This window comes from Bos grunniens, chromosome 19, assembly GCF_055505025.1.
Source record: "Bos grunniens cultivar Pamir isolate PY7600 chromosome 19, Bosgru_T2T1.0, whole genome shotgun sequence".
Taxonomy (NCBI): domain Eukaryota; kingdom Metazoa; phylum Chordata; class Mammalia; order Artiodactyla; family Bovidae; genus Bos; species Bos grunniens.
Genome location: NC_141183.1, coordinates 39805086 through 39820776, shown reverse-complemented (window position 1 = coordinate 39820776; position 15691 = coordinate 39805086). Strand labels below are relative to the sequence as shown.

Sequence of the window (15691 nt, the reverse complement as noted above, 5' to 3'; positions counted from 1 at the left end):
TTTCCCCTGGGCTTGGAGGCACAGATCCCACAAGGAACCCCTTCTTTATCCGGGGAAGTCAGGATAAATGCACATGCTGGCTTTGAGCTGCAGGTCATTTTTTTAAAGTATCAGAGAGAGCTCACTCCTCTTGCCTGTCCTCCACCTGGCTGCCTCTGCCTGAGTCACTGTTCATCTGTCTGAAGAGGGACTCCCACCCAGCTTGCCAACCCTGGGGATCTCAGGGTTTGCTCATCCTGGCCCGAGCTGGGGCTGCTCCTCAGCTGGGCATTGGCAGGGGGCCAGGGAGAGTCTCGGGCTTTGCTGGTGCTCAGCCTGGCTGTATCTCGCATCAAGCACTGCCCTCACTTTCGGTGGAAATGGCAGAATTGTTAAAAGCAGGGGCTCTGGGTTTGAATTCTGCTACAGCCGCTTATGGGTCCTGTGACCTTGGGCATGTCCCTTAACCTTTAAAAAATTATTTTATAGAAATTTATTTATTTATTGTTCTGGGTCTTTGTTGCTGTGCGGGCTTTTCTCTATTTGCGGAGAGCTGGGGCTACTCTCCATTTGTGGTGGGCAGGCTTCTCATTGCGGTGGCTTCTCTTATTGTGGAGCAAAGGCTCTGGGCGCATGGGGTTCAGTAGTTGTGGTTCCTGGGCTCTATAGGCTTACAGGCTCAATAGTTGTGGCACACAGGCTTAGTTGCCCTGTGGCATGTAGGATCTTCCTAGATCGGGGACTGAACCTGTGTCTCCTGCATTGGCAAGCGGATTCTTTACCACTGAGCCACCAATATTTTTTTTATTATTATTATTTAAAAAATATTTTTACTTATTTGACTGTGCCAGGTCTTAGTTGCGGCAGTCTGGATTTTTACTTGTGGCATTCAGACTCTTATCTGCAGCGCGTGGGATCTCACTGCCTGACCAGGGATCAAACCAGGGCTCCCTGCATTGGGAGCATGGAGTCTTAGCCACTGGACTACTAGGGGAGTCCAATCTTAATCTTTCTGAGGCTCCAGGATGGAGGACATGATTGTGGTAAGGAGTAAATGAAATAAAAAGGTATGGCATAACTTGTTCACGGGAGATTCTCAAGAAATGTTGGCAGTTATTCTTTATAGGTGGACAAAGTGAGGCGACAGGAGTCTGCGTGATTTCCCCACAGCTACATTTACAGTCAGAATCCGGGCTGGGACCCATGTGTTCTGACAGCAGGTGGTTGCTGCTTGTCTCCTGCGATACAGAGAATTCCTCCATCCCTCCATCCCTTTTGCCTGAGGCGATATGGCTGCCATCCTAGAAGCAAGAAGCAGGATGCCCACTTTTGCTCCTTGCACTACCCAGACTTGCCTGTAGAGGGTGCTGATGCCCACCTTCTCACCCATTTTGGAAGGGAAGCAGCCAGGTGAGGCTCTGCAGTAGAAGGGGGAGGGTGGGAAGTGACCCAGCAGAATAGGGGAGAGCCAAGAGCTGCCTTTGCCATCTCCTTTAGGGAGAATGCCCCTCAGACAGCTCCTAGTGCCCAAGCTTTCCTGTAGATAACTCCAAGGGCCACCAAAGATAAAGGGAGTATCTTACTGGGTTTCATTCCAGTGTTTCTCACCGGATTAGAATCATTTGGGGGAGTTTGTTAAAGATGCAGATTCCAGAACGATGTTGCCATCCCAGAACGATGGGATCCGAATTTTAGCCATTGTACTGGCTAACAGGTCTACAGATCTGTGCCAGGCACTGATTTGAAGGCTTACCACGCATTAACTCATATACCTCTCCCAAGAGCCTGATGAGGTAGGTACCATTAATATCCCCATTTTATAGATGGGGAGTCTGCTCTGAGGCACAGTGAGGTTGAGAAACTTGCCCAAGTTCACACTGCTTGCAAGCCTCAGGGCTGGGGTTTGACCCTATGCTATTCAAGCCCCAGGTGGTTCTCACACCCATAGCATGGGAGAACCACTATTTTATTAATAGAACACAGGGCCCGTCCGCTTTCTTGTTTCCTTTTGCTACCTTTTATATGTCATTATTTTAAATAACATTTATTGTGTTTTTCTCACTATTAAGCAAAACCTGCTTATTTAAGAAAACTTAGCAAGTTTAGGAAAGCACAAAGAAGGGGAAAAAAATCATGATTTTTTAATCTCACCTCCTGAACAACAGCTTCCCTAGTGGCTCAGCAGTAAAGGATCCACCTGCCAATGCAAGAGACTCTGGTTTGATCCCTGGGTGGGGAACATCCCCTGGAGAAGGAAATGGCATCCCACTCCAGTATTCTTGCCTGGAGAATCCCATGGACAGAGGAGCCTGGCAGGCTACAGTCCATGGGGTCACAAAGAGTCAGACACATCTTATCAACTAAACAACAGCACCAACTTGAAAACCATGATTCTGAGCGTGTTAGCCTGTTTTATCCTCTTCAGAGACTTACTGCAACTTGCTCGCCTGGTATCACATGGGCAGCTATACCCCAGTGTCTTTGGGGGATTGCTTCCAGGACTCCCCACCCATCTCCATAGAGAGGTGGATAGACTCTGTGGACTCTATGGATAGACTGGTCTCTTCAACCAGTCCTGGACCAGAAGTTGTCTAGGCATATGCAAGCATTTACATATTTATTTAAACTAAGGGGATCCTGTTATATGAGCTGTTTGGTATCTTTTTGTTTGTTTAGTTTTTAGGATATCTTTATGTAGTAACATATAAATCCTACCTCCCTCTTCATGGCTGCATAGTGTTCTATCGTGTGCTTGTTCCACAATATAGTGAAATAATGGTATTTACATTATTAATTCTATTTGCTATTATAAACGATGATACGGTTAACATCTGTGTGCATAGTTCTTGTCAACTTATATGAATTTACCAGTGAGATAAATCTCCCACCCCATAGGGTACCAAAACCCTGCGATGCTAAGTCTCTTATATAAAATGGTGTAGTATTTGCATATAGCTTCTGTCATTCTCCCGTATAGTTTATTTTTTTAAATTAAAAACTTAAAGATTGTACTCCATTTAAATTTATTATATAGTTTGTACCTCTTAATCCCCTCCTCCTGCCTTGCCCCCTACCACCTTCCCTCTGCCCTCTGGTATCTACTGGTTTGTTCTCTACATCTCCGAGTCTGTTTCTGTTTTGTTATATTCATTCCTTTGTTTTGTTTTTAGATTTGGAGTATAAATGGTAACAGTCTGTCTCTGTCTGACTTGTTTCACTAAGTGTAATACCTTCCAGGTCTACCCAAGTTGCAGCAAATGGCAACATTTCATTGTTTTTTATGTCTGAGTAGTACACCACTTCTTCTTTATCCATTCTTCTGTTGATGGTCATTTAGGTCTCTCATATACTTTAGATCATCTCTAGATTACTTATACTACCTAATACAATGTAAGGGCTTCCCTGGTGGTTTAGACAGTAAAGAATCTGCCTGTGATGCGGGAGCCCTGGGTTCAATCCCTGGGTCGGGAAGATCCTGTGGAGGAGGGCGTGACAACCCACTCCAGTATTCTTGCCTGGAGAGTCCCATGGACAGGGAGGCCTGGTGGGCTACAGTCCACAGGGTCGCAAAGAGATGGACACGACTGAGCGACTAAGCACAAGCCCACACTACAATGTAAATGCTATGTAAATGGTGGCCAACAACATGGCAAATTCAAGTTTTGCTTTTTGGCATTTTATGGAAACGTTTTTTCCCACATTTTTCCCATCTAATTTTTATTGGCTGAGTTGAGCTGTATTGCTGAACGGTGTTGTCTTTCTCTCACCTGTTCCTACTGTTGGAAATTTAGATCACCCCCAGCGTTTCGTAGTTATGGTAGCAATTAGCTTGAGACCCTCAAAAGTACAACTTGGCACACAGCTCTGATTTTTTCCCCCCTTTGGTATTTCTAGGTCAAAAGGCATGCATTTTTTTAAAGCTACTTATTGAAGCATAATATACCTAGAGAGTAGTGCGCATATAAATATGCAGATGCCCAAACTGACCCTGATCTGCATTTTGGAAGCTTCTTGGCATGTACGTAAGGACTCCGATGTGTGCTGTCAAATTTCCCCCAGAAAAGTGGTATATTGGTCTTGTTGGAGTTTTCTTACTTGAGATGGAGACACAAACGCTTTGCTTAAAAGCAGAGTGGATGGGAAATTCCTTGGTGGTCCAGTGGTTAGGACTCTGTGCTCTTACTGCTGAGGGCCCCGGTTTGTGGTTGATGAACTAAGATCCCACAGGCTGAATGGCACAGCCAAAAACAAAGCAATCAAATAAAAAACAACAACCCAGAGTGGGTGGAAGAACCATGTGGAGTCAGACTCTGAGAGACCTGGGTTCCCCCTCTCTGGGGTAAGACAGGCTTATCATCAGGGTAACAGACTTATGTTCAGGGTAGAAGAGGCAATCTCAGGTCTGGGATCAGCGGTCAGTTTGAGCTCTAAATAGCTTAAGAAGGTTTTAAAGAAATCAGCTTTTGTAGCTTCCACCCCTCCCCTCCTCCTCCTCTTCTTCATCTTCTTTCTTCTTAGCAAACCATCTGTTTAACACTTTTCCTTTAAATTATTACATGTTCTTGATAAAAAAAAAAAATCAAACAGCACAGAAGGACATAAAGTGAAAAGTTCCTTCCCCCCAGATTTCCAATTCCAGTTGCATTCAACCAGTCCTGGACCAGAAGTTGTCTAGGCATATGCAAGCATTTACATATCTGTTTAAACTAAGGGGATCCTGTTACATGAGCTGTTGGGTATCTTTTTGTTTGTTTAGTTTTTAGGATATCTTTATGTAATAATATATAAATCCTACCTCCCTCTTCATGGCTGCATAGTGTTCCATGGTGTGCTTGTTCCACAATATAGTGAAATAATGGTTATTTATGTTACTAATTCTATTTGCTGTTATAAACAATGATACAGTTAACATCTGTGTGCATAGTTCTTGTCAACTTATATGAGTTTACCAGTGAGATAAATCTCTAAAAACAAAATAATTGGCATGAACAGTGTGTGCACTTAAAATTTTGATAGATCTTGGCTTTTTCATGGTGGCCCACTGGCTAAGACTCTGTGCTCCCAATGCAGGGGGCCTGGGTTCAATCCCTGATCAGGAAACTAGATCCCACATTGCTACAACTAAGATCAAAGATTCTGCGTGCCACAACTAAGACTTCATGCAGCCAAATTAAAAAAAAAAAAAAGATAAGTCTTGCCAAATATCTACACACTAATGATGGGGTGCCTGTTTCTTTATATCCTCACACTATCATTATTAATTTTTTTAACCTTTCTTATCTGATGGGTAAGTGTGTTAGTTCCTCAGTCACATCTGACTCTTTGCGACCCCATGGATTATAGCCTGTCAGGTTCCTCTGTCAATGGAATTCTCCAAGCAAGAATTCTGGAGTGGGTTGCCATTCCATTTTCCAGGGGATCTTCCCAACCCAAGGATCAAACCTGGGTCTCCCACATTGCAGGCTGATACCTTATTATTATTTAAAAATAATTTGAAATAATGGCACATGTTTCAGCTTCTCCAGTCCCCAGTCATGTTGCTGGGAGTTCTCTTGATAGACTGGATTACAGAACAAATCAGAGTAAATTGCACAGTCGTCGCATGTCAGGGTCCCGCCCTTGGAACCCAGCTTTCACAACCACTCCTCTTGTAATTCTTTTGGTCATCGTCTTGCTTTTCAGAACTTGTGCAATGGGAAATTCAGTCTAACCCTTGAGACAGGGTGAGGGGGAGGTGACCAGGGCACTGTAAATCACCAAGCGGATGTGAGAGGTTTAATCTTCATCCCAAGGCGTACATGCCCAACCCAGTGTGGGTCTGCTGGCTCCAAATGCCATGGCGCCCTGTTCTCCTGGGGACCAGAGTGTCCTTCTGTCGTTGTGCTTTGTCCTTACCTGTGGCTTATAAAGAAAGCAAAGGCTCACCAGGTGAACTGAAGCCTTCTAAGAGCATGCGACTTGCTCGAGGTGATTCAGTGGTCGAGCCAGGAGGAGAGCTGAGCACTGCGGGCTCAGTACTGATGCCAGCTTACGCTGTCTGGAGTAGGGGAGGATCCAGGCCGAATGATCTAGTGCCTGCTTCTCTAGGAGCATCTGTTTCCTTGGCTTCCTGTAACTGCCTCATCCCCACGCCTGGGAAAGGAGCTGCTTCATCTTTCAGCTCCCGCTGGTGGCTGAGAGGACAAGTGGAGGAAACCACACTGTCTCACCCTTCCCTCCTGCCTGAGGACCTGCAGACAGGATGGAGGGGCTGTTGGCAGGGCCTGGGGCTGCCTTTCCTCCTCTAATCCGGGCCAGTTTTCTCAGCTCCGAGTTTCTCTAAAGCCCAGAGAACTGGGTGGATTCCCTGGAGCCCTGTCCCAGGGCTGGGACTCTGGCTGGGACTTGCCTCCTCAGCTGGACTGGAAACACCCACAGGCTCCCACCAGGGAAGCCAGGGCCTTGGGTCTTGGTGATCCAAAGTGGGCCCTTCCTCTGTGGAAGGGTGAGGAAGCAACCTCAGGAGAGAAGGACTTGGGTGTGTGTTCCTTCCTGCTTCATTGTTGTTTCTTCCCAGCTGTTGAGATGAGTCTTGCTTTCAGGGCCTTAGTTTCCCCATCTGTAAAATGGGCTCTGCACGAACTGGGTATTTCTATAAGTTCCCATCTGTAAAATGGGCTCTGCACGAACTGGGTATTTCTATAAGTTCCCAGAGTCATGGGGGCAGGTTTGATTTGCTGATGCAGATCATTGTGCAGGACAGCGGCTGAGAACTTGGGCTCTGGAGTCAGACCCAGCTCTGTTACCATCGCGCTGGTTCCTTAACCTCTCTGTGCCTCCGTGTCCCCTACTGTAAAATGGGGAGAAAGTGGTGTCATCTCAGAAGCAGTGGTGAGATGGAAAGGTCAGTGCTGGCCTACAGTCAGTTCAGACCCAGCACTGCCCCAGCGCCCCTTTCCCGGTCACTTGTCTTCATCTACCCTCCTGACTGCCCACATGCTGAGTCAGCAGTGGTTTGGGAGGAAGCTGGGTTGTGCTCGGTGAGGCAGGAGGGTTGGGCCTGGCACGCGGAGTGCTTCTCTTTTCTCTCGACTCACAGTCCTTCTCAGGGAGCCGTGGGCCCCTTATTGCCCACCTCCACCCAGAAGAAAAACCGAGGGGTCAGAGCAGGGGCAGCAGGAGGCTGAGAGAGACCAAAGGAGAAGGTGGAATCCTAATAATACATGTAACAGCTCCGGGAATGGTGTGGGAGCCCTGGGCTGTGTTAATGTTTATAATCTTGTGAGGTTGGTGGCAGCCATCCCCTATTGTTCAGTTGCTAAGTTATGTCTGACTCCTGGCGACCCCATGGACGCAGCACGCCAGCCTTCCCTGTCCTCCACTATCTCCTGGTGTTTTCTCATATTCATGTCCATTGAGTCGTTGGTGCCATCCAACCATCTCATCCTCTGCTGCCCTCTTCTCCTTTTGCCCTCCATCTTTCCCAGCATCAGGGTCTTTTCCAATGAGTCGGCTCTTCACATCAGGTGGCCAAAGTATTGGAGCTTCAGCTTTAGCGTTAGTCCTTCCAATGAATATTCAGGGTTGATTTCTTTTCAAATTGACTGGTTTGATCTCCTTGCAGTCCAAGAGACTCTTCTCCAGCACCACAGTTTGAAGGCATCAATTCTTTGGCACTTATCTCCTATTAGGGAGGAGGAAACTGAGGCCTAGAGAGGTTAGGTAAGTTGCTGGAGGTCACACAGCTCCAAAGCTTGGGAACCTGAGCGCTGAGGAGAGGAGAGTGGATGAGGCTCTAGAATGGCTCTCACCTCCCTCCCGAGCTTATGGGGTAAAATTAAAAGCTATCTGGGAACTTTGCTTCCCTCTGTCTGGGCCCTGGGGGGCGAGGAGGGCACAGGTCCTTCTGGACTCTCAAGTTCAAGTCCAGACTGTGAGTTCTGCGCCCCTTCTTGCTGATGCAGCCTGGCCATTGCTGCTCCTTCGCTAGGTGTCTGAAACCCACGATTCCAGGTCTTTTGTGATTGCCGTGCAAGATGGGAGAATCCAACCTGGTCTTGAAATGCTCCTCTCTGCCTGGTCCTTGGGCTGCCCTTCTGATCTTCAAATGCTTGGACCTAGGCCTGTGTCCCTTCTGGGTCTGTGAATACTTGGCCCAAGTGGTCTCCTACCTGGGTGATAACCTGGGTGTCTGCAGACTGTAGGGGCCTGAATGAGAGCATCTCTCAGCCGTGTCTTCCCTAGAATACATTGACACACAGCACACATGGCACATATGCATACTGATAAGGGTAGATAAGATGGGGGCGGAAGTGTCCACACTTGCTGTGACGGCAGCCCTAGCTCTCTCTCTCTCACGCGAAAACACATCAGATGCTGGGCTCCAATGATAGGCTTGCCAGGAACTCCCTCTAACTGCTAAAGTAAGTACTTTGCAAAAGGAATTTTGTTATTATTATTAGTCACCCCACATGACTCCTGGGCCAAGGCTGTGAGTTGCATCTGGGGCTCCATCCTGTGGTTCAGCAACCCTAGGGAGGAGAGCAGGGAAGCATTCTGGGAGCGAGTCAGGGTGGGTTTGCTTAGGTCTCCTGTCCACTCCTGAACCAGGAGGATGAAGCCGTGGTTGGCCTGGCCTGGACCGGTGTTCCCCCTAGAAGCTGATGGAGCACAGAGCTGTCTTGCTCAGAGAGACACCTACTGGATGCAAGACAGGCAGGACCCAAGGTGTCCTTAGTACCTGCTGAGTGTCTCCTGAGTCTGGGTGGGTGCGGTAGGGATGACAGATCCGGGTGTGGAGTGGATGTCCAATGGGAAGCCAGTGGTCTGTGCAACCCTAGAAGGTGAACCACATGATTCTTCCTTTCCTGGTGAAGGTGGGGGTAGAGGGTGCAGCCTGAACCAAGGCCCACCAGGCTCCTGCTGAGCAGCCCACTGCCTCGGAGCAGAGGACCCCACACTGGGCACTCCCAGCCCTGGACTGGGCTGGCCCCTCTGCTGTCCCCAAAGGTCTGAGGCCCCTTCTTGCCTTGCCTGCAGACGAGGAGTCAAGAAAATAAAAATGCCTGTGCCCTCTGTCTACGACCTGGGCATAGCCCTCTGGCCCCATAGCACAGACTCCCAGCTCTGGGGAAGGGGGGCCAATGGGAGAGGCCATTGCTTGGTGGAGGGGGCCTGGCAGCCCGTCTGTGACCCTCTACCCTTCCAAGGTGGAGCTAGTGGTAAAGAACCTGTCTGTCAATGCTGGAGACCTAGGAGATGCAGGTTCGATCCCTGAGTTGGGAAGATCCCCTGGAGGAGGGCATGGCCACCCACTCTAGTATTCTTGCCTGGAGAATCCCATGGACAGAGGAGCCTGGTGGGCTGTAGTCCATAGGGTCGCAGAGAGTCGGACACGACTGAGTGACTGAGCGTGCACCCTAGGCTGCTGCAGTGTGTGTGCCACGCCCTTCTACGGGGCTCTCATGAGTGAGCGCCTGCCGTGCACCAGGCAGGGTCAGCCCTGGTGCAGACGGAGATGAGGACTCACTCGCTTGTGGTTCCAGAGGGAAAAGCAGAGACAGGGCGCCACCCGCCACCTCCGCCACTGTCCGCAGGAGCTCGGCACTGCTGGCCTCTGTCTCGATGCTCCAGGGCGGCGTCTGAGCAGCACAGACCTGTGCCTGTGTAAGTGAGGGTGCTGGTAGGAGTGTGTGTGTGATCTGAGTGTGTGCCTGGGTGTGTTTGTACGGGGAGTTGTGTGTGCCTGAGGTGTACACACGGGTGTTTTTGTCTGCATGCACCTGCATATGAGTGTGCAGTACCCGTGTGCACATGTATGTGGATGTCTGTTGACGTATGTGAGCATGTGTGTGCCAGTGTGTACCTGTGGGTCCTGTATGTACCTATGTGCTCATGTGTGTGTGTGCCCTGGGCCCACGTGGGTGTACGTATACTGTGTCCACATGTGTGCAAGTGTGATCACAGGTGTGGGGCTGGTTTATCTGGTAGGGTGAAGTGGAAAGGCCAAGGTCCCACCTCTGGCAGCCCCCGGGAGTCAGGGGATGCCCCCCATCTGCAGGGCTCCCAGCTGGGTCTCTGTCCCCCCACCCCCACCCACCCAGGCACAATCATGGGAATCCTCAGCCTCTGTGGGTTCCAGGAAGCCTGGGAGGTGTGGGGCAGAGCTGCCAACTTGGGCTGTGGTGCAATCTGCCAGCCGAGCCCCTTCCGGAGCTGTGGGTTCCTCCGGGTGAGGGGAAGCTGCCCTCTGCGACCTCCCCTGCCTGTCTTGGTGCGTCCTGGGGGCCAGGACACACCTCCCACCCCACGGCCTCACCCACAGGAAGCCGGGTTGGGGGGCAGGCGATGGGGGAGGTGCCACAGTGGGTGCCCCGCCCCTCGTGGGAGGCAGTGGACCCCGCTGCTCCCAGGCTGCGGCAGTCCTGCCAACAGCTCCGGGGACATCGCTGGACCAGGCGCCCCTCGGCCACAACCATGTTTGGCAGGAAGCGCAGTGTCTCCTTTGGGGGCTTCGGATGGTGGGTAACAGATGGGAGGGCTGGGGAAGGAGTGGAAGGGAACTTGGCCGTGAAGCCTGGTTGAGCCTGTGGCTGGGACCTGGTCGGTACTGCGAGGGTGGGGAGGGGGTACTTTCAGATTGCCTGGGCCAGATGGAGATGGAAGATCCTGGGGGGATGGGGGGCATCAGACACCAGGCTTTTCCTCACTGTCCCTTGGGTACAATCTTCGAGGGAATTCAGAGGTCGGAGCTGGAGTGTGACTCTGTGGCTCATGAACATGTGTGTCTGTGTCATGCATCTCATCACCTGTGATGACTGCGAACATGTGTGTGTATCTGAGACTATGTGTGTAGGTGAGCATGTCTGACTGGGTGTGAGGTGTGTGCCTGGCCGGGTGGGTATGCCTGCGTGTGTGACCCTATGTGCCCTTTGTTTCTGGGTGCACCTCTGAGCTTCTGGACCTGCTCGTGTTCTTGTCTGTGCACGTGTGTTATGTTCCCGTCTGGGTCATCTTTGTGACTTCGCTGCAGGGAGAGTGCAGGCCTTTGGGCGGCCTCCTCTGGGCAGGGGTGAGCGGTGAGCCCAGAGCCTGCAGCAGGCTTGCCTCCAAGGGCCCGCCCCCTCCCTCCCCTGCAGCCAATCCTAGCTCTGTCCGAGCCTCAGCAGCTGGTTCTGTGCTCTGACCTCTCCCCTCACCCTCTGTGCCCACCTTTTGCCCCTGAAGTTTCTGTCTGAGACCCGGGAGAGGCTCTTTTCCTCTCTGTAGGGCCAGAAAGTGGGGGAAACTGAGGTCAAAGACTTGTCTCTGGCCACCAGCTGCTGGCAGCTTCTCCTCCGCTGGGGAGCCGGGTCTAGTGGTTTTCATTATCGGTTTCCTTTCAGCTTCTAGGCTGGGAGCGCTGTCAGAAAAGAGGTTCCCAGTGCTGGGGTGGGAGGAGGGTGGCCAGGGCTGTCCTGGTGTGGAAGCTGGGTGGCCCGTGGTTGGGGGCATGAGCGGTGAGGGAGAGTGGGAGGAAGCACAGGGGCTCCCAGACATGGAACGGCAGGGCCTCCAGGTGGGGCTGGGGGGTTAGAGTGGACATTGCGCCGGGATGGCTGCTAGCAGGGAGGAGATGCTGCAGTTGGTTGAGGGCTAAATTACAGATTCCTGGAACCCTGGTCCACCCCAGACAGTATAGAGAATCTCGGGGGTCGTATTTTCAGAGCTCTGTTGGATGCTGGGGTGAGTGTCCACTAGCTCTGGGGTGGACCAGGTGATGTGAATGAATGGCAGTGGGGCGGTGGAGGAATCTGGGGGCCTTGGTTTCCTGAAAGGGAAAAGCTCAGTTGTCACGGCTGCCCTATCTCCCCATCTCAACCCTGCCAGACCATCGGCCCCGCCCTTGGAGGCCACACCCCAGCGTGGGAACTCTATTGCCCGAGTAGGTGTGGATGTGGGTGCAGGGACCGAGCTGCTGTGGCCCAGAGTGTGACCCAGAGTGTTGGCGGTTGAGGGGAGTGAGAGGGCGCCATGCTAGGAGCCCAGGGTTAAGGTGCTGCTGCACTTTTGCTCTTTGAGGAACCCAGATGGGACACTTCCGCTCTCCGGATCTCCGTTTCCCCCCTGTATAAGTGGGGAGTTTCTGCCTTACCCACAACACAAGGATGTTGTAAAGGAGGAAAAGAGATTCCTTGAGGAAATGTAAAATCTAAGGGCTTACGGGTCGGGGTTGCAGTTGGGTCGCTGTGGATGACAGATATTCCAGCAGAATGCAAGGATCTGCTTCCTGGGTCCACCTTACTCCTATTTGGTGGGTGGGATGGGAGAGGAGGAGGGTCTGCATTCCAGAGGTGGGAATGAGACCCTTGGGGACCCCGTGGAAGCCCCGAGGAAGGGGCCCAGGAGGCATGTGCAGAAGAAGCTGGGAGGAGGGACCTGGGCTAGGAACCTCGGGTGTGGCTTGTTTTGCTGTCGGGAACTGAGACCCGAAGGTGCTGGGAGTTTACTCAGAGTGAAAGGACCCCGCCCCCAGCTCCAGGGCTTGGTGCTGACTTGAGATTTCTGGGGCAGCTCTGCGTCCTCACCATGTGGCCCCTGACACCTGTCCCCTCCCCCTGCTGACCCCAATCATTGTGTAGATGGGAAGCTTGTGGCAGAGCTGAGCTGCTGGACAGGGGTGGCTGTAAGAACTTTCCAGGGTCTCTAGCTTGGTGGCACTAATAGTGATGATTGGTGATGGTTGGATGGCATCACTGACTCAATGGATATGAGTTTGAGCAAACTCCAGGAGGTGGTGAAGGACAGGGAAGCCTAGCTCGGTGCAGTCCTTGGGGTTGCAAAGAGTCGGGCATAGTGACTGAACGCCGGAAGAATAACCATGGTGATGATAACATGGGGCAGTGGTGACGCTGATGGTGATGTGACACTGGTGTTTGTGACCCCTAAACAAGAGGAGACACAGACGGTGGGAATCTCACCTCCCTTTCTGTCTCTGGAGAGAGGAAGGGGCCTCTTTTACCAGCCATAAGGGCTGGCATATGCAGAGGGTAAAAATAGAAGCCTCAAAGCCCTGCCTTGTCTTCCAGCAAGGGTGGGCGCAGGCTGGGCGGAGTTGCTGGCTGCGGGGACCGTCTGCCGCAAACGTGATCTGCTCTGAGCTCCTGTGCCTGACAGATCCCACCCGCCACGCGCCCTGCAGCTTGCTGTCAGGTTCTGTCCCGGGAGTGGCTTGTGCCTCCTTGTGGGGTAGTGGTAGCTCCCTGAGGAGGAGGGTCCCTGGCGCTGGAGGTTGTGGCATCTTTCTAAAGCAGAAATATCCATGCATCGATTGTCTAGCTGCTGTGACCCATCCCCCACCCCCCGAGGCTGGGTTGCAGAGTCCTCTAGTGGAGTGTGGGTTACAAAGGGAGATGACATTCAAAGTGGTTAGGATCTGGAATCAGGTACTGGGATCCAGGCTGGACCAGTGATTTTGAGCCAGTTTCCTCATCTCTAAGATAGGGAGAATAACAGGACCCATCTCACTGGGTTATGAGTGGCTTCAGCCCTCCCAGAGCTCCCAGTCCTCCCTTCCCCAGGCTGGAGGAGAACTTCAGCGTTGCCCCCTGCAGGGCCCTGTGGGGCCTGTGGTCTGCAGGTGCTAGGTGAGAACCCTCAGCCCCCACACTGACGGAAGCCCTTGCTTTTCTCTTGGCAGGATCGACAAGACCATGCTGGCGAGCCTGAAGGTCAAGTAAGTAGCCACTTCCTGTTATGTAAAGGTCAGAGGTAACGGCAGACAGAGTGGTGCTGGGGCCTTCATTTCCCTCCTGGTTGTGGAAACTCTTTCTGAGCAGGGCTGTTGGATGTCAGATTCTCCATCTCAGTCCAGGGGCTCATGGACTGGGAGGAGGCTGGACTGGGTTTTTGATTCCTGAAATATATGGGAAAAGACAGATGCTGGGAAGAGAGCAGGGGGACCAGCATGGGGAAAATGTGAAATGTGAAAAGCAGTGAAACTTTCAGGCCACAGCTCAAGGGTGTAAGAGAGATAATTGTATTTTCAATCTCTTTAGTTTTTATATGGAGTCCTAGTCCCATGGGGCTGTCTACCGAAATTCCCACCTACTTGGAAAATTGTGCCACACAGTTCTAGGACCTGAAAAAACACCCCAGTGTGTGTGTGTGTGTGTGTGTGTGTGTGTGTGTGTGGTCAGTTGGTCATTGAGTCATCTGTTACCAGACATCTGTCATCCTGAACAGCCTGGCCTCGGGGGCTGTCTGAGAATTCCAGCACCAGATTCAGGGTCTGGGAATCATCTGCCTCGGTTTACCATGTGTCTAACCATCTGCTGGGGAGCTCTGAGAAAGCACCCCTTTGTCCTAGAACACCTGACTGATCCTCTCTCATCACCTTGGCTCCTTTTCCCTCCGTGTTTATGGCCAAACATTTTATCTGCTTCTGGATCCTCTTTCCCCCTTGCATGCCCAGTCGCTCAGTCACATCCGACTCTTTGCAACCCCATGGACTCTAGCCTGCGAAGCTCCTCTGTGCATGGACTTTTCCAGGCAAGAATACTGGAGTGGGTTGCCATTTCCTCCTACAAGGGATCTTCCCAACCCAGGGATTGAACCTGTGTCCTTGTGTCTCCTGCATGGGCAGGCGGATTCTTTACCACTGCACCATCTTGCATGAGATGCTAGGTAAGAAGCTGAGTTAATAAGGGGTGTAGAGTAGTAGGAATGGGCTTTTTTTCAATGCTGTCTTGGGATATCTAATTCAATTTCACAAGCGTTTATTGAGGGCCTGGTTGTTTTAACTAGTAAAGATGATACATGTAACCCAGAAGGGAACCAGTACAAGGCAGAGTGAAGCGCTGGGGGCAAGGACCAGTGCTGAAATTGGGACCTCAGTGGGGTCTCTGGGTACCTGGGGTCTGAGGGCTTAGGCCTTGGGGAGGTGGTGTTGAGAGGATTGTTGGGGATAGCCTGTAGGACCATGTTCCTTCTTATGCTTGGTTAAGAATCTTTTGATTGCAAGAAGCAAAAATCCAGTGTAATCTGGTTAAGCAAAAGATGAAATTCACGGAAAAAAATCCCAGGGTGCCTCAGGGAACACTGAGGTGTGGAGCTAGAGCTCAGCAAGACTGAATAGGAACTGGAAATCCATCCCTCAAAATCCGAGCTAACTTCCCTGTGAAAATTGATAAACGGATCCTAAAATTCACATAGAAAATTCAAGGATAGTCTTTTATTTTTTAATTAATTTTAAATTAAAATTTATTTATTTATTTTTGACTGCATCAGGTCTTAGTTGTGGTTCAAGGATAATCTTGAAAAAGAAGAACAAAGTTGGAGAATTATACTTCCTCATTTCAAACTTACTACCAAGTGAAAGTAATCAAGAGAGTTCAGAACTAGCATAAAGATAGACATATTGATCGATGGAATAGAATTCAGAGTCCAGAAATAAACCCTCACATTTGTGGTCAGTTGGTTTTCTTTTTTAAAAAATCCTGATTTATTTATTTTTGGCTATGCTGGGTCTTCGCTGCTGCGTGCAGGCTTTTTCTAGTGGCTGTGAGTGGGGGCTACTCTTGGTTTTGGTGCACGGGCTTCTCACTGCGGTGACTTCTCTTGTTGCAGAGCATGGGCTCGAGGCGTGCGGGCTTCCGTAGTGGTGGCTCGCAGGCTCTAGAGCACAGGCTCAGGACTTCTGACACATGCGCTTAGTTGCCCCTGGCATGTGGAATTTTCCCAGACCAGGGATAGA

The 15691-nt window shown here is 51.0% G+C and overlaps 1 protein-coding gene across 6 annotated transcripts in view; it reads left to right on the top strand.

Moving 5' to 3' along the window:
• The window catches only part of RAP1GAP2 (RAP1 GTPase activating protein 2), a 216526-nt gene that overhangs the window by 21993 nt on the left and 178842 nt on the right, over nt 1–15691 (top strand). For 4 of the 6 annotated variants that reach the window (XR_015148073.1, XM_086359667.1, XM_086359665.1 and 1 more), the window contains one exon: nt 13637–13672. Coding sequence is in view for 5 of the 6 variants with exons in the window: in XM_086359667.1 (XP_086215793.1) it covers nt 13637–13672 (36 nt within the window). In the remaining variant the exon portion in view is untranslated. Of the gene's footprint in view, nt 1–10339; nt 10479–13636; nt 13673–15691 lie in introns of those variants that run through there. The other 2 variants (XM_086359669.1, XM_086359668.1) reach the window with 2 other exon arrangements.